The 19216-nt window shown below is 42.9% G+C and overlaps 1 protein-coding gene across 2 annotated transcripts; it reads right to left on the bottom strand.

The window, feature by feature from the left end:
- Window positions 1–4485: 4485 nt before the first annotated feature.
- TMEM175 (transmembrane protein 175) lies at window positions 4486–18328 on the bottom strand. Of its 2 annotated transcripts, XR_001922366.2 has the most exons (11): window positions 18290–18328; window positions 17966–18004; window positions 15941–16038; window positions 14768–14819; window positions 13863–13898; window positions 12416–12499; window positions 11615–11779; window positions 10339–10417; window positions 8461–8602; window positions 6367–7936; window positions 4486–4583 (listed from the first exon to the last, which is right to left on the bottom strand). XR_001922366.2 is itself a non-coding variant. In XM_018086110.2 (10 exons), exons 1-10 carry the CDS (start codon window positions 18317–18319, stop codon window positions 7273–7275), a joined length of 1389 nt encoding a protein of 462 aa, XP_017941599.2. In that variant the 5' UTR covers window positions 18320–18328; the 3' UTR covers window positions 5709–7272. The 2 variants fall into 2 exon arrangements, 1 of the variants encoding a protein (XP_017941599.2); XM_018086110.2 differs by lacking the exon at window positions 4486–4583 and having other exon boundaries at window positions 5709–7936.
- Between the last annotated feature and the right edge of the window lie 888 nt (window positions 18329–19216).

Here is a 19216-nt window from a genome sequence, read left to right as displayed (position 1 = left end):
AAACAAGAAATTGTTTTTCTTTTGGTGGGAAAATGCCAGAAGGTTATTGTATCAGAGAGTGGGAAGCAGTGAGATTTTGAGGATCACAAGACACTGTACACTTAAATGCTGAGAAAAGCTCCTTATGTTCTCAAATGTTTTCTGGGTAATGAAACCCGGAGACTAATATCCCTGCCCTCTGTGCCCAGTGTGAAGTGCCCAGAGCACTGCAGGCTGCCCCAGCAGGGCTTCTCACACAAGCAGCACGGGCAGCCTGCCCATCACACCCAGCAGTGCTGGCAGGACACAGAGCTGTGGGTGGCAGTGCCTCACGTGCCCACAGCCACATGGGAGCACAACTTGTCCCACACAGCATTGGGGTGGGCATGCTGCTGTGTATTTCCAAAGGGGATCATGCACACTTGCAGAGGGGTGTCCATGGACACGCAGGCTGTGGTGCCAGTGGAGGAGGCTGTTTCCGAAGTGTGGACCATTTCCATGGAAGCAGTAGGGTCTCTGATGCTCCCTTCCAAAAAGGGCAGCCCTAGAGTCACAGAACAGCAGAGATCTCGCAGCAGGAAGCTGCACTGGTGCGGACAGCACAAGCTCCCTGCTATCTCCACAAGCTCCTCCGTCCCCTTCCTCTTGCTCTTCTACCTGCCTGTGGACCTTCAGCACCCCAAGCAGAGCACAGAGCTCTGCTGTCCATGGCCATTTTGTTGGACCATTTTTGTAGGTCAGTGGTCCCATGCCCTTGCTGCTCAGTAGCTGACTGCCTCTCATGTTGCTGTGGGAAGCCACACACAGCAATCAGAGGGTAATAAAGGAAACAGTAAGGCAAGACGTTTCATTCTCCTTTTTTTCCCACTGTGCGCTATATCAGTTTCTGACAGGGTACAATCTGTAGGGAATTTTTTTTCCCTGCAGCTTACTCTTGAGGGCTGCAGAGTTCTTGCCTGTCTCCAGCACAGAAGATGCATCCCTGCTGGACAGTCAAGGGTTACTTCCCCTTCAAGAGAAAGGACCTGTGACAGGAGGCAGAAATAGTCCTTGGAGATCCATAGGAAGCAGCATGTCTATAGCACTGGAGCTGAGAGGAGGGGCAGGATGTGCTGACAGGACCAGTGAGACAACAGTCAGCTACAGTCTTAGATTATCCAAGAGTTAAGTGCAGGGTAGCATCTGTGGTATCCTGGGACAGTCCCTGATGCCTTGATTCCCAGGCTGGCTCATCTACAGAAAAGCATTGATGGCAAAACACAATGCTCCAGAAAGGAGTGCCTGGTGGTGGGAAACTCTGCTCCTCAGGCATGTTGATGAGACACTTCATCAGTTGCTCCCACTGTCTTCTGTTCTGACACGTAGGTCATGTCCAGCCACAGGATGTACAGCCCTGAGCTCTGGGCAGCCTGCTCTGCCCTTCTGCCCACTGCCGTGGCTATCACTCTCACTGCCTAACGCAGGCTGAGTGTCTGAGGAGAACACTGACTTTCTAATTGATATTACACAGGCCAGGTGACAAAAGTAATTTTTGTCTTTTCCCCAAAATGGTACCATCTAACCATATAGTCACTTAGCCAGAGGATTGTGACCACTGTCCTTTCAGTGGTTGCAAATTCCTTAACTAATGTTTCTACATCTTTGAGGCTGGTGAGATACTGGAACCCAAGGAGGCTGTGGATGCCCCAACCCTATCAGAGTTCAAGGCCAGGCTGGACAAGGCCTTGAGCAAACTGGTCCAGTGGGAGATGTCCCTGCTCATGGCAGGAGGAGTTGGGACTAGATCATCTTTAAGATCCATCCCAACCCCTTAACATTCTATGATTTCTATGGAACTCCATTTAAGTAACAAGCCATTTAAGTAACAGGTTCAGGCAGTCAGTGCCTCACCACTCCCCTCTCCTTCCACCTGCCCATGTGTATTAAATTGTATGTACTTTCTGATCAAAAACATTAGCTATGAGTAATGGGTGTAGTGACTGGCTATTGCTGGGGTAATAGTGGGGGGATTCAGCTGCAACAATGGCCTGGTTGGGACAGATGCTTCCTGTCACATTCTGTAAGTATTTCTGCTGCTGTTCTGGGCAATTCACTCAAAAAATACCAACTGAAGTGTAGTAAGTACTTTATTGATAGAATATCATGCAGAGTTCAGAAACCATTGGACAGTTCACAGCCTAGCCACGTGTGAAATTCAAATCACATCTTTTGTTCATTTCAGTATGGAATCTTCACTTGCTAGAAGGGAAGAAAAAATAAACATGGTTAGGACTACTAGCCACTCCCATGCAGTACTAAAATACACAAAACATCAGCAGAATCAAAGGCTACTTTCATGTAATTTCTTTCTAGTCAGTTTTTATGATTCCCACTTCTGTCTGTTCAACAGCATTGCAATTCATACTTTGGAGTAAAGGCACTTTTAAGTTTACTCACTGGTAAAAGACCATTTTCTGAATTGATGAGTCAAATAAGCCCAGAAAAAGCTATCATTACAGATATGTCCAGTCATCCAACTGTAAGGAAAATCTCCAGCAACTACATTGCATTCAATGAAAGTTTAACAATTGCTTTTCTGAAAAAACCACACCAAAACCATTGCTGGGAACAAAGACCTGTCATCTTTATGCCATTTCTAAAGAGATTAAACATTCTAAAGAAATAATCAGAGAACTTCATTTTTAAGTAGGCTGGCAACACCACAGCATAGCCTCTACCTCCAAAATTACAAAAGTTTCACCTAGCTAGAGAACATCTAAAATGCTTATTTATTTAGTCCATGACCAATGGAGACTATGTATTTAAGATGGCAAAACAGCCATGCAAAATGGCTTCATCTCTAGTAGGTGATACAAATCACCCAACTGCATATTTGATTTTCTGTATGTGTAGTTCATTTAACTTTACAGTGTTTTGCTCAGTGCAGTTTTGTTTAGGACAATGGAAATGTCACTAGTTTCCACGGAACAAGTTACGGAGTGTGTAGCTGCACCAAGAACAGCCTCAGCTATTACTCAGTTTTCTGACTCTTCTTAACTCTAAGTCCACCCAAAAAAACTCCTTGCTGAAACCAAGCTAGAGAGCACACTCCTCTGTAAGGCAGCAGGGGAGGAATCCTCTGTTAGAAACACACAGGGGACCCAAGAAATAATCCTAAGGACCAGGGCGACAACACCACAGCAGGAATATTACAGGGTGGAAGGGAATGAGAAAATAGCAGCAATACTAATATGAACAAATCCCCTCCAGCATGTATCTCTTCACATGAGAGATACAACAAATGAAGCTGACCTCTAACACTACACCTGTGATACCGCTTAAAATTCTGGAGTTGCAATTACATTCAGCTGCCTACGGATTCTAGTTTAGATGATCAGTCATACTTATGAGGTCCCTGCACTGCATGGAGAAGAGGGGCTGTAAATTTGTTGCATACAGCTGAATAAGGGGCATCCCACTACAGTCATTAAACAGATCCAGTCATTCCTCAAGGACAAGCAGCAGTTTTTAGCATTTTGTTTTCTCACTGGAAATTCAGATAGCCATTTAACAAGTCCTGACTCGTTTCAAACGCATTTTTAACGCTTCCCCTGATGACCTGTTCCAAATGCAAGCATCACTGAACAGCAGCACTATTTACTCCTCACATCACCCTAAGCATTGGCTCCACGGATTAGCTGTAAGCCTCAACTTCTCCTAAAAGCACTGCTGTAAAACAGCAGTCCAGCAGCCAAACGGGGGATACACAAACTAAACGGAGGAACTACCTTCTGCGATCTCTTTTGCAATCCGCTCCAGCTCCTCACGTTTCTTTTTCTCCTCCGCCTCTATTCTTCTCTCTTCTTCAGCAATCGGCTTCAGGTAGTCTGCCATCAACACACTCGCTTTAAAACACGCCTTCCCGAACCCACGGCGGAAAGCTGCGCGCCCGCAGGCTCGCTCAGAAAGGAGGATAAGCCAGCCTTGTGCCGGCACAAAGGCACAAACCCGCAGGGATATGTGGCCTCAGCCCGGCAGGGCCGCCCCGGCAGGGCCGCGGCAGGGGCGGGGGGAAATGGCGGCCTCAAGGTGCCCTTGCGGGGCCCGGCGCGGGGAGCGGCCCCCCGGGACGCCGCACTCACCGTATCGCTTCTTTGCCGTAGATCCCCCACGAGCAGCGCCGCTGAGCCGGGTTGAACTGCGGAGACGAGAACAAGACGCGCGCCCTTCGCTCAGCCCACACGCACCGCCGGCCCCCCGCCGCCCCCCGCCCCGGCCCGCCGAGCCCCCGGCCCGGCCGGCCCGTCCCGCGGCCCCGGCACACCCGGGACCCCGGGACCCGCCGGACACACGCCCCGCCGCCCTCTCTTGATGAGCGGCGAGACCTGCACCGGCGGCACCATCCTGGAACTGACGGCGGCGGGCGGAAGGGGAGGAGAGAAGCCGTGAGCGGGCAGCCGGGAACTGCCGGTCCTGTTCGCTCCAGGGTTTGCGATTCTGGCACTCAAAGAACTCCCATGGCGCAGGGACTGGAGCATCTCTCCTACAAGGAGAGGCTGAGCGAGATAGGGCTACGCAGCCTGCGAGAGACGATCGGGGGGAATCTCATCGATGTTTTTCAGTGGCTGATAAATGGGCAACAGACTGAGATGTAAGAAATTCCTTTTTAAGTGGAAGAAAAACAAACAAACAAACAAACAAACAAACTTTTTTGAGTCCCGAGGGCAATTGGACATTCAAGCGGGTTGACCCGTTTGAAAACAGATAGTAGAAAAAAAAAAATTTCACTGTTAGGGTGATGAGGCACTGGGATGGGCTGCCCAGGGAGGCAATGGGGTCACCATCCCTGGTGTTCAAAGAGGAGTCTGGATCTGGCACTGGGTGATGGGGTTCAGTAGTTCAGGGGTTACAGTCCAGAAGGCTGGACCCTATAAGCTGTTGAGTGGTTGGTGTGTCTCTGTGAAGATGCGCATTATGACTGGACACAGACCTTGGCAACCAGGTCCAGCCGCCCCTACTTTAAACTGGAGGGTTGGACTAGATGGTCTCAAGAGGTCCCTTCCAGTGTCATCCGTTCTATGATTCTGGGATTGTAATAATCGCTGTGTTTCCCTTTAATTCTCCTAGAGACAAAAGCCTGTGGTGTTTAGTAAATCTGTAAAGAACAGCTAGTTACAGTTAGATTTGGGAATGTTCTACTTGAGAATGACACAATTCAAATTAGTGCAGTTTGTTTCTCGAGAACGTACCAAAACTATCACAATGATCCTAAATCAGCTCTGTTTATATGAAGTCTCACATCAAGTTTGCCCTCAAGTTTATGTTTTTAGATACTACCAAATTTGGTTTGAATAATAGTGTCTTGACTATAAGAAAAAATAAAATTTTTCTTTTTGCAGAACAAATTACTTATTTGGAAGTGGGATAAAAAGAAGGAATGCATTAGTTAGCCAATACAGTTCCTTGTAGTATTTATACATTACAATTCACTTCACTTCAGCCTTGTAAACACTGCAGTGAAACTTCTCGGTCAGATTCAGTTTGCAGTCTCATTTTCTTCAAGTACCAACAGAAATAGAATCAATATTTCTTCGCATCACATTAAAAGCATTTGTGTGTTTTATACAAAATCACAAAACTGAAGTTTTTGATGGTTTTGAAGGAAAAACCCCCCCAGCATCTAACATAACTGTAAACACTGGATATAAGTTTCACCTGCAGAGCAGAAATAAAGAGCTACAAGCTTTGTTTTTTCACTGATTGAAATTTATTACAAATACACATATTCACTACCTATTATGTGACTGCTGCACATTAGAAACAAAACCATACAGAAACAAAAGTGCTTTTATTAAGTATCAGAAAAATCCTGCTACACACAACACTATGGAAGTTGTTTAACCTCAACTAGGTATAAATCCCCTTGAGTAGCTGAACATACTCTCTTCACACGAAGGATGTAATATTTACAATTACATATAGGTATCAAGGTGCTTCAAACCAAAAGCACAAGTGCTTTCAAGACTGATCTCAACTAAAACAAGATAACTGAATTTGTTTTCACCTCTAATTTCTTCAGGCATACTTTGCCACAGTATTTTTTTTTTTAAGATGAACAACAAAATTCCCCAAATGCCTTTAAATATGGCATTAAAGTTGTCAGGCACTAAGACAGTTCAAGATACAAACTAATGGCTCTGCCAAAAAGAAATGTAAAGGCTTCCAGGGCAGCCAGAGGCTAGGTGACTTGATAAGCGTAAAGCTTATCAAACCACATAAAAGAGTAAAAAAAAAAAATCCACCAAACCCTAGACTGGAACTTCTACAGGGTTAGTTTCTTCTGCTGTCTTCCTGAGACTCAGATGACTTAATAAGCTACTACTCAGGAAAAAAACTCAACTCCCTTACCTGAGGGGGTACTCTCATATGTGGCAGTCTGATACTCTCTCTGAATATGATGTATGCCTTCAGAGTAACAGAAGGATGTTCCATTCAACAGACAGGAAAACAGACACAAAAAGCCTGAGAAACACAAACTTTTCAGATGAGCTGCTGCTGCAGGACAGAAAACAAATTTACCTCTAGTCCCACAGCCCTTTTCCCTGGGAGGTTATCAAAGTTAGTTGAAACCTTGGATTGTGGCAAAGCCACATGATTCCTCATTTGTTACATATATCCTTTTTTAAAAAGAACAAATATGCCCAAAGAACTTGTGTTCAGGTAGCCTGGAAGACTGCTATCACAATTGCAACTCCCATCTAAACTCACACACAGAGCCACTTAAACGCAGCAGGTAGGTTTCCAAATGCTATCCCCAGTTTATTACTATGCAGAACAGACACTGTAACCATTTGGGGGGGAAAAAGAGAAGACCAGCAACCTGTATGCACAAATGTTCCACCATGATGCACCTTCCAGAAATCCAGAGGTCTCCATTGTCGTTCATACCTCACTTCTTATCTTACAGTAGCGCAACCAGCTTCTGTTCTGGTGTTTGGTTACCATTTTGCTGGGCACCTGTTTGTGCACTTCTTAATTGAGCATCACTGCAGTTACATGTCAAACAGCATTTTTTCCTGTAGAGTAACTCTAAAGGAAACAGAACATGCTTTTCTTTGTATGCCCTATTTGCCCAACATTTTCAATAGCAGATTTTGGAAAAAGGGTCTCAGGCATGACCAGCTAAAACTTAAATATGCCCTACTTATGGTCAACGCAGGCTTTGGTTTAAGTCAATATAATCCACACATGAAGATAATGTGAGTTAGAAGAACTAAAGTTAATCTCGTAACTTCACATGCACTGTGTGGAAATTTAGGACAGTGTTTCAGTAGGAGACAAACATGCCTCTTCTTCTTCTAACAATACAACCTTCCGTCTAGAGAGAGACATCATGGTCTTTACAACAGTTAAAGAAATTCTAACAAAAATGCGCAAGGCAAGAAAAGCAAATGGGATTACAATCTGCATAAGATGGAAAATTGCTGTGGAAAATTCACTTAACAAGCACGTTAGAAAGAAGGTCCCAAGGCTTACACAAGGATAGAGAGCCAGCTTGGCAAACATAAAGGCATGCTCCTTGCCACCATATCTAGCAAATGGATGCAAAGTTTCCCTTTCATTGAGGAGGGCTGTAGTCCATATTGCAAACTGAAATATGCTGGCAAAGAAGGTGATAACACAGCTGACCTGAATGGCTTCTATTTCATTATGAGACTTCTCTGCAAATTCACTGGTCAGCTGGTAAGCTAGTGGAAGCCCGCCAATGAAAGCCAATGAAAGTATGTTAAGCAGTCCCATTAATCGGGTAGCTTTTGTTACATAAAGGAAAAGTGAGTGATGGACAAACCACAGGAGACCGATTGTAACAAATGAGCCAAAGTAAGCAAGGTAGTTTGGCCCATATTCACTTAAAGCTTCAAGAAGACTGCCATGGAACTTCTCCTCAACTTCTCTGGGATCAGGGACATTGTCTTCACTGTGGAGAGAAAACTTACTTTACATATTACTGTTATAAAACCACACCTATAGCAACACTGAACTGTGTTGCTTTACTCTGAGCAAGTAGGGAACAACAGGCATCCATTATAATTTTTAACTTAAGTGTTTCAAATAACAGCTCTGCAAAGAAATTAGATCTAAAAGGAAGTCTGAATGCAAGCTGGCATTTCTTTGTGCTAATAAAGTTGCTGCAGTGACTAAACAGCTTTTGTTGATAAAAGCCTTTCATCTGAAAACATAAATGAACAAAAGAGAAAGCTTTTTTCTTCAAGACTCCACATCCCAACACGTATCACATAAAATGGTGATCACTACTGCTAGAACATGGACGTTAGAAGTATTTTTGGTTTGTATTCTGTATCTTTTCAGAAAATCATACCTAAAGTAACCACTGCAGGTTTTAGAAGTCACAATGTCTGATGGACTTTATTTCCTCAAATATTACATACAAAGTTAATATATTTAACAACACGAAGTGAAAGAAGCAGTACAAAGCCTTACCATATATCCAAAATGAGCAGGGTTGCTACAATAGCATAGACTCCATCACTGAATGCTTCTACCCGTTCTTTACTCAGAGGCTCACTGAGGTAAAAAGTGAAGGTTTCTAGGCTATGGTGTTCCTCCTCTTCATCCCTCTGACCTGGAAAAAAATTCAGGTGCTTAATAATGAAATAAGAAGGAAGTATAAAACAAGGTAGTTCAACAACCTACTGTGACCTCCCTTTCTCTTTCTCCCCACCTGCCAAAATTTTTCTGTAGGAAGAAAGGTGCCAGTCATCCACACAGGTCAGTCACTCCACTTTTTTTTTTGGCATCTGTGCCTCTCCCTTAAGTTCACGTTTCTTTCAAGACAAGCACTTCAGGGACAAAAAAAAGCCCTGTCCTTTAAATTGTATGGCAGACAATTTCCTCCAAGTGAATAGTGACTCAAAGTTGTAATTGTACAAACCAAATCAGATGCTGTGCCTCAGGAAGCCCTAACAGCTGTAGGTCCTCTATGACAGTGTGAAGAACTTATGGTAGAAAAAAACCCTCTCTGGAGTATGGTGGCTAAACTGGGATATCAAATTTAAAATAAATCAAGTCTGTGGTCAAAAGGTGGAGCTTTTACAGGAAAAGTCAAACCCATCTAAAGACTGGATGGGTCTTTAGACCCATCTCTAAAGACTGGACTCTGAACTGCCTAGCTAGCCAAAATGCACTGCTGCAGGACTATAGGTTGGACAAAGAAAAAGCTTAAGCTTCCAGAGGAAGCAGGAAGAGGAACTGAATACAAAGCAAGTGTAATCACAAGAAATTCAGTAAAGCAGTAATTTATGTCAGCCATCTGACAGGGTGAGACGTACAGACATGACCTGACTGCAAACTACTGTCCCCATTGCAGTAAGCACAGACAATATTTGTATGTGTTTATTCTGGGCTCTGACAGTCTGGCTTCATCCTTTCACAACATTTCTGCCTCCCTATTATTGGTGCCACATGGGGGAGTCAGAAGTACGCTCCCATTTGCACTGTAAACAGATGGACTTGTACTAGGCTGAAGGACAGCAGTAGATGCACAAAGGTGTTACTGTTCTGCCCTACCATGTGAGTGTCAATTCCAAAGACATGATCTGCTCAGTGTTTCTGTGGCCAGTTTATACTGCTCTCTCAGTGCACCTCTCAGCTGAGAGGTTGCATGACACCACATTCTCCTTTATGTTGGCACTGGCAACCTCCTTCTCAGCAGGGTTTAAGAGTAGCTCAGGCTATTGGCATGGCTGTGCAATTGTTAGTCTTGACACAAGGAGGGCAGAAAGAACATAAGCAAGGAGCATGAGGGAAGGAAGCATGGATTTAGGCTGACTCAAGCCATGTGGGAAGGCACCCCTCTAGACCACAGCACTTAATGAGATCTAACACCCTGAACAGTTAATTACCCTGAAAAAGTTTGATTTACAAGTGCAGCTCTTGCCAGTTTGAATATGTGTGACTATTCAGCATTGCAGGGAAGAAAGTGATAACAGCATAGTGCTTGCTTCGTACATTCTTCCATCCCCATGCTCCTTTTTTAGGAGGAGAAAGGGATAGACAGCCTGCAGCCATCATTCATGTACTTGTCTCTGCATGCATGTGCATACTCAGGACTAATCAGAGAGGTTTTTCACTCAGAGAGGATCTTTATATGTGTTCTGTCTTACACAAATCTCATCACAAATAAGGAAATCCAGGGAGCAGGGGAGAAATTCTTTGGAAGCACATCAATAAGCCCCAAAATGACTACATTCTAAGACTGAAAATGGAAGCAGAACTAAAGTAACTTCATTACAGGCTGTTTGGATAACATGTTGACAACCTAATCTGAACATACTCCTTTGAATTTTGTTAATTACTCACCAACAATTTTGGTTTTACACCATTTAATGAATCGAGTGAGATGTGGAAAAATGATTACGAGTCCAAGAAGTACATAAGACTATGGAAAAGAAAATGAACAGTTTAAATATAGTTACAAAAATATAAATTAAGTTTAATACGAAACTATTACTCTCAATCTTACATATAGTCACATTGAGAAAACCAAATACTGACTTAACAACCTGAAAAAAGCTCAGCTGAAATGAACGTGCACATCCTGAATATTGCATGTAGAACCAAATACTGCTTTTTGATAGCTAATTTAGTACCAACAACGAAGCAAACTAAAAGAAGGGAGATAATTCTGCTGACAAAAAAGGTAGGAATGATTGCTTTGGAAGCTGAAGAACTATCCCACATGATTCTTATGGGTCCCTTCTAATTTGAGATATTCTATGACTCTACGATTTATGTCACTAAAACCCATTGGTGGGTCCTACGTGGTTCAAAGGCTTTGCACAGGTCTAAGCAACTAAGCAACTTGGAGACTAATTTCACTATTGCAAATATTAAAAAAGCCAAACGACCCATTAGTGAACAGGGTGAAGGAGAAGAGGAAAACATTTTCAGATAAAATTATGCCTTTTCACCTTTGGACTCATAACTGCCCCTTTCATCAGCTGCAACCTGATTCCTCCCAAATGTGAGTATTATTTAAACACTGCCAATTCTGTGGAATCTTTCTCAAAATTCAGTTAAATCCATCTTTTCCTAAAGAACAAGAGGAACAGAAGCTCGGGATACATTCAAAAACTAGATTTCAGTTCCAAGTAGGGGTTCTGAAAAAATAATAGCAGCTATTACTAAGTAGGAGCAATTCACTGCCATTAAATAAAGATGGAAGTGAAAAAAGGCTGTGAAAAAGCAGGCCTTAGCCAAAATTATTTGGTCTTCAGTTTGTGCAATGTGGTGTTTATTTCATGTAATCTTCCACATTACCTCACCTACTTCTGATGAGTAAGATACTAAGCTAAAGTTTAGAAGAACTGCTTAAAAGAAAAAATCAGGTGTAGCAAGTAAGGTTAATTTTGTAGCAGAATAATCTATTTAAACTATATGAACTCATGGATCAAGTTACAGATTGATAGGTCTGAATTGAACATATTCAGTGCAAAATAGCAGCCACAATACCACAGAAAAGGCAACTGAGAAAGTCTGCATATTTAACATGGACATCATTATTTTCATACACAGTCCTAAAGACAACTAATATAAACTGCTGCATCAAGGTTTTTGGCTAACTAGGAGAACTTACCAAAGGAATAAAGAAAAAAGAAAAGATGGCTGCTAAAAAGCATAAAACTGGTCCTCTTAGGATAATCTTTAAGATATGACGTTTATAGAAATTCTGATTTTCAGACTCCTGTATCTGTTGATTCAGTAAGTGTGGGTGATAGAATCCATATGCTACTATCACAGCCTGCAAGGAGAAGAGAAGTGCTGAACTTATGCAGCATTTCAAATATAAAACAAAGTTATAAATCAACAAATTCCAAAACACCATCAGACTTATTTTTCACTCCCATACGGAAGGTTGGTCTTAGAAACTCTGAGATTTCACAGTGCACTGTACATCAAGATTTTAGTCTCCTCTGCAGAGCCTGTCACGACCATGGGTCGTCTTCTTACAAGATAAGGAATGAAGACCTCCATAATAAGGAACAGAAGTGACAAAGCACTGCACCAGGAGAAGAACAGTGCCACCGGGCTGAGGCTGAAAGCCTGTGTTCCCTCATCCACCACTGCACGGCTCAGAAAGAACCTCAGCAGGAAAAGTAAAATGCAACTTCCCCCAGGCATTTTTAGAAAGAGTAGGAAAGGAACTCTGTGGAGATCAGCTGATGTAGTTGGGATAAAACAGCTTCACAAGACAGTAGAAATGCAAACTTTCATCTTACATACAGGTACTGTGTTATCACAACAGGCACAACTTTGAAAAAGAATGCTATACAAACAACACATTTAGCAATTTATACTCCTAGGTAAGAAACTTCATTTTAGTTCTACCCAAGAAAGTGTATTTAAAAGCAAAAATATAAATGGATAGATCCAATACCTGTATAAGGCCAATGACAACAGCACAGACACTGAACAGGAAGATGCCAAAAGGTACCTCTGGAAAGGAGGCCATTAAGGAAAACTGAAAAAAATAAACAACTGGATCAAATATGTAATTAGGAAACAATGTAAGAATAACAGCAGAGAAATGGAAGCACTCTTCATTCAATACTGAAACTCAGAAACCTAAACAATAATTTGAATTTCACTATAATTCCACTAAATGCAATTTCTAGCCACAAATACATGCAGGCATCCCAACCAAAGGCATCTGGAGAGATGGCTTTGCTCTGATGTTGATACTGCTCAACCTTAACCACTCTGACACTATGTCTCCATAATAACCACAGACTGGTTATTATGACTGGCCTGTAGCTGAGCATAAAGTTTAACTGGTTTTGGTGGACATGATGTTTATAGCTGTGAAACTTTTTGGTATCAGACAAATTAAAAGATTCAAAAAAGTGCCCTCTCTCTGTGGCTCTCTGTTGTATAAATTTCTGCAGTTTCACTGGTGGGGAAGGGAAAGCAGGGCGTAGTATTAAAGTAACACTGGCAACTTTCCAAAAATTATTTCAGCTTCAAGGCAAAGTAAAAATTGTGTGCTCTTGCAGATAAAGATTGCTTTATTGACCACAGCCTTATTTTTGCAGACTAATATTTAACACAGATATGTCCACAGAGAAACAGGTGCCTGCCTTACACGTATAACAGCCAAGATGCATTTTAAGCAACTATTTTATTCTGTTATATAGTGTTCACTTGCAAATATTCTTTTTAGGTCATCTGACCAAAAATTGTGCAGATTTGAAAAATGAACATCAGGTGCCAGAATCAACCTTGCTGAGTAAGTCAAAAGCAATACCATAAATTCTGTCTAGATTACAAAAGGAAAATGTTCTATCATCTAAAGAGGAGTCTGAAATACAGTTTTATTTATCTTACCAAAGGCAAAATTCTCATCAGACATCTTTGACCTTTTTCAATACAGTTGCTCTTTTAAAAGAAATCATGGGAAATTTTTGACCATGAGGGTGGTGAAACACTGGCACAGGTTGCCCAGTCCCTGGAAACACACAAGGTCGGGTTGGAAGGGGCTTTGAGCAACCTTATTTAGCTGAAGATGCCCCTGACCATTGCAGAGGCTTGGATTAAGTGACCTTTAATGGTCCTTTCCAACCTACACTATTCTATGATTCTATGATACTATGGCTTTCTTCTAGAATACCCATTTTCTGCCAAGTCTAAAACATGCAATAATTGAAGGTTATAACATACCCTCATGAATTTTAAAGAAGCAAGTCTTATTATTACAATGGATTCAGGGTTAATATTATAGTAACACTTTCCTGGGTTTCTGAATACTTTGGTAAAATTTTTCCAAACGAATAGAGAAAAAAACCACTGTAATTTAAACATATATCACATTTTAGAAAAGTACTTACTGTATATGGCAAAAAGGTTATGATCATCATACAGGCCTAAAACAGAAAAACTCATAGTGAAACACTAGGTAAAAATACAAAGCAAGCAATGCCCTCATTGAAGATGTGTCCAGAAAATACAAACAGATCAAATGCTTGTGCTGCATCATGAAAAACAGCCCCGTTTCTGAAGTTGCTGAGCTTTTTGACTACAACAAATGGATAGTTTTGTACATACATTTCATGCTTGCTATCCAAACTGTACAGGCAGATTTTAAAAAACACTACAGTTTTGTTACCTATACCACAGGTAAAAGTTTTGCTATGTTTTTTAACAGACTTCTTTCTAAAGTAGCAATGGTAAATGTACCATACCTTCTAAATAGGTGTTTCTGATTTGTCAAGAACATTAATCTCTGATCGCAAATATTTCATATACAAAAAAGCAAAACTAAAAAAAAACCCACCCCAAACTAAAAACAACACCTCAAGCCCAAAGAAATGCTGTGCTTTGAAAGCTACATTAGGTAAGAATTACAGGCCTTAAACTAGTCCTCTAAAAGAATTTCCTGTAGTGTTATCTCATGGAGCTTAACCAGTGCTTTTATTAACAAAATTAAATTAACTGTGTGTCAGAGAACAGAGTTTTAAACACAGAAAAATACTCAGTTCCTCAGATGAACTTCAGACCAACCTGGTGCAGCTTCTTTTGGCTTATAGTAAAGCATTTGGAAGTTAAAAGCAAGTTACTTATCAATGAGTCACCTTGGCAAGCGGGAGTTATAGACCTTTGTATCTTCCTGACTTGGAAATTTTGCAGAGTGATGCAACTTAAATTAAAAACTTTCGGATATTCACAGACACACTTAAGAAAAAGTGATCCAGTGCTTGCCAGTTAAACATCCAGCGTGTCTGACAAGACTTACCAGATTTAGAAGAGCCAGGACATCATCTATAAGCTCTATGACCTGAAACAATCTGTCAAGGCAAGGCAAGATATCATGAACAAGCCAACTCTCAAAATATATTTTACAACACTATATACAAGCTGTGCATTTATACTATAGGGGAACCTGACTTTCTTTGCTCCAGAATTAATACAAGTATTTCAGGTGTGACCAAAACTCATTTACTTCAAACATGGAAGTAATTTGTTAGAAAACTCTGAAGAGTGAGATACAGTCAAGGTCAGTCATGGAGCAGTTATTAAGAACCCACTTTCCATTTGAATGACAGAGTATTATCAGAATGTTAAGGCTTAAAATTATTTATCTTGAAATACAGCATAGTTAATATCACACAAAATAAAGCTTTGCTTGCAAACTTCCCCACACCTTGTTAAAGAAATGAACTCATCCATGAAACTGTCACTTAGAATCAACAGAATCCATCACCCTCCACAAAACCCTAAACTATTCCAAGACTGTGCCTCAGCATTTACTTATGCAAGCAAAGAAAAGCAATGTGATAACAGCACCGATGTGAGGTATCAGCTTCAAATATTGAATCACAGGTGGCACACCCTGACTGCAAAGCACTCAATCCACTTGCACAGTAACATTTGTAAATTTAAAAATTCCAACAAAAACCGCCATGGTTCCAGTATGATGCCTGCATGTCAATTCCTTTTTAACTACCAAGACAAGGCAGGTAAGGGTGCCCACAGCTCTATAAAATGCAGAACATTACAACAGATAAAATGAAACATTACAATTGATTTTGTGAGAAGCACTGCTGAGGACAGAGAGACAAGTTTTTGGGCAGCTGTACTGTATCAGTTCCTCTCTTGTGGAACATGCAAGTTACAAAGTAACGCCTTTTCAGCGTAATTAGAAGTTTAATTGCATCTAAAATACGAAGTAAAATGAAAAGTAAAAAGATACATGCTTGTTCTTCTCTGTCTCACTATGTCAGTGGTGTAGGAGTAGTTATTCAATGCTAAGGGCAGCATTTCTTTACAATGATTTTTCAATATTATTTAACAATAGACAATTCAGAAGTATGTCAGCAAGACAGAAATGTATCGGACACCTGGTTATCTCCTGTACTTTCAAAAATCAGTTTTTCTTCAACTTTGGAGTTAGACATATTCTTCCTACCTGACATGAGCTGCCCATGCCACTGTGACTATTAAGAAGGTCATCAAGTAGACCGCAATTTTTGCTAGAAGAAGTTGCTGAACACTTTCACCTAGTTTCTGCAACAGAGAAACAAAAGTTAAATGTTACATTTTTGAATTATTACCAATATCTGCAAATGAGAAATGACATGCCTCCCAAAAATGCAGTTCTCTTCCAACAATCTTTTCAGTACCTTGCAGAGGAACTGGTTTATCAGAAACTTATTAAGTAGGCTGAAACTTGGCATATGATGTTTCAACACATCTCTTCGATCTGTAAAAGGGCTTCCCAATACTCTGTTCACCTTGTGATTCACTTAGGCACCCTCTCACCACTATTACTGTGACAATGCATTTCAGAGCAGGACTGGTCACAACGTCCCTCTTTTATTTTTACAGCACTGACTTCTAGAGCAGAAGCAGCACGCAAGTTTTCACGTGATGGTTGTTAGCAAGGTGGAAGGAGAGGGCTTAACCTCTGCAAATTTTGCATGTACCACTACAGTGGCTTAAACAGAGCCATGCAGCATATTTGCTGTGTTACAGATCATACTTGAGCCTCCTGAACTGAGACAAAAGGTCTGTTTTTAAGAGCAGAAAAATACATCGTGATAAAAGAAAAAAACCTGTAAATTTTCTCAAATTGTTTTGTTTCCTAACTTCCCTGCTTTTTCCAGAATTAATTTATTTTCTGTAATTTTCTTTTCCCACCTTTGCTTATTCAGATTACATGTATTATTGATCTGATTTTATAGAAGCGCAGAAGATGCTGAGTCAGAAGGAACCCATCACCGTTATCCAGTCCAACTCCTGGCCTGCACAGGACACCTCAAGAATTCCACCATGTGCCTGAGAGGTTGTCCAAATGCTTCTGGAACTCTCTTAGGCTTGGTCCTGTGACCACTTCCATAGGGAGCCTGTTCCAGTGCTCAACCACCCTCTGGGTGAAGACCTGTTCTTGATATCTAACCTAAACCTCCCCTGACACAACTTCAGGCAATTTCCCCAAGTCCTGTCACTGGTCACAAGAGGGAAGAGATCTGTACCTGGCCCTCCACTTCCCCTTGTGAGGATTTTGAAGACCCAATGAGCTCTCCCCTCAGTCTCCTCGAGGCTGAACAGACCAAGTGCCCTCAGCTGCTCCCCACACGGCTTCCCCTCCAGACCTTTCACCATCTTTGTTGCCTTCCTTTGGAAACTCTCTAACAGCTTAATATCTTTCTTATATTGCAGTGCCCCAAACTGCACACAATACTGAAGGTGAGGCTGCCCCAGGTCAGAGCAGAGCTGGACAATCCCCCCCCTTGACCAGCTGGTGATGCTTTGCCTGATGCCCCCAGGACAGGGTTGGCCCTCCTGGCTGCCAGGGCACTGCTGGCTCAGATTCAACTTGCCATAGACCAGGACACTCAGGTCCCTTTCTGTGGTGCTGCTTTCCAGCATCTCATTCCCCAGTCTGTACATACATCCAGAGTTGCCCCATCCCAGGTGCAGAATCCATCACTTTCCCTTGTTAATCTTCATACGGCATCCAAGTCATTGATGAAGATGCTGAAGAGAAGTGGGCCAAGGATGGAGCCCTGCAGAACCCCACCAGTGACTGGACACCAGCCTGATGTTACCCACCAACATTCAGACTGCACTACATAAGTAGCTTCTCTAAGTGATGATTTATTACCAAGAAGAGCAGATGCTTTCTGAAAGACGTTTTGGTCCGATGGGCAATTTCTAGTTCATAGAAAAGTAACTATAAAATCTGTGGCCTACAATATACAGCTTATTCAGGCTTTATGTCTCAGTGTATGCAGATAACATGGGTCTTTGGTATTTAATTTTTCACCCAGAGTTCATCAGGTCATCCCCTATGCAAAATTTCTACTGGGCTTAATGTCACTTAACAGTTTCAGCTCTTTAAAGCCTGGAACTCAAAATGAAGCAGGACTGCTATATGAGAATGCTACATCTACTTGCGAGATCACGAGAAACAACAAAACACAGGTGATACCTGATCAGGATGTATTTTTGTGTGAGCCACCGGCAAAATCTGAAATAACAAAATGCTTATTAGTACACGACATTCTTTTTCCTGTTAAGAGCCTCACTAAAACGCAACAAACTTCAGGCGGCCGCCGGCATTGCCGGATGGCGCGGCCACGAGCAGCCCGGGAGGCACGTCCGCTCTTGGGCCACGGCAGCACCGCCGACACTGCGGGGCTCGGGGACCGCTGCACAATGTCGCGACAGCGCCACCGCGGAGGGCGGCGCGCGGCTCAGCGGCTCGGCGCGCCCTCCCCCTCCCTGCTCCCTCCACCGGCCGCCGAGCGCTCACCATCACGGTGGCATGATGGAGAGCACGCATCGCTGTAGGCCAGCAAGCCGGGTGCGATGTGCTGGTTGCACTGCCCGCCGGCTCCCCCGCCGCGCCGCGCGGCCGCGGGCGACATGGCCCCGCTGCGCCCCCGCCCGCGGCGGCGGCGGGGGCCGGCGCTTCCCCTCACGGCCCCGCGAGGGCGGGAGCCGCCGGATCCTCCCCGGGTCCCGGGCCGGCAGCGCTGCTCCTGGCTTGAACACGCTGAGGAACGGCGTGATGCTGGGCGCTCGCGCCTGAAGAAGCGATGATGGCCGGGCTTCGCGAACGAAGATTTAGGAAGGGTCTATCCACATTTGTTACAGGCACGCTGGTGGCTAATGAGGCCAATACGAGATAGACACATCCGATTGCAAAAGGCACAGCAGAAAGACTCCTTAGATGGTGTATTCTGCGAGGCACGGTTCTTTCTACGTTGCCTTTTCTCCTCGAGAGTGATCCTGCTGCGTTCTCAAAGGAGACAGCAGCGTTATAGATGGTGTGTCTCCAGGCCTCTCAATTTGAGGCCAGAGTAGACCAGTTATGGTGATCAATATGGCCAAGGCTGAGATGTTGTTTCAGGGAGTCCTTGTGTCTCCCCTTTGGGGCTCCTCTCTTGCAGCAGCCGGTGGCAAATTCACCATAGAGCAAGATCTTAGGGAGGCGGTGGTTGGTCCTTCATCCCGGAGACGTGCCCTGCCCAACACAGCTGTGTTCTCATCAACATGGCCTCAATACTTGTGACTGCTGTTTGTTTTAGAACAGATGTGTTGGTCACATAATCTGACCAGTGGATGTTTAGGATTGTTTGGAGGCAGCGTTGATGGAAGCATTCTAGGAGACACAGGTGGTGGTGGTAGATGACCCATGATTCAGATCCGTATTGAAGAAGCAATACCCCAACTTTAA

Source organism: Manacus vitellinus, unplaced genomic scaffold (genome assembly GCF_001715985.3).
Source record: "Manacus vitellinus isolate BGI_N305 unplaced genomic scaffold, ASM171598v3 scaffold_9_pilon, whole genome shotgun sequence".
Classification (NCBI taxonomy): domain Eukaryota; kingdom Metazoa; phylum Chordata; class Aves; order Passeriformes; family Pipridae; genus Manacus; species Manacus vitellinus.
Note: the sequence above shows the minus strand (reverse complement) of the source record. Positions and strands in the feature narration are given on the sequence as shown.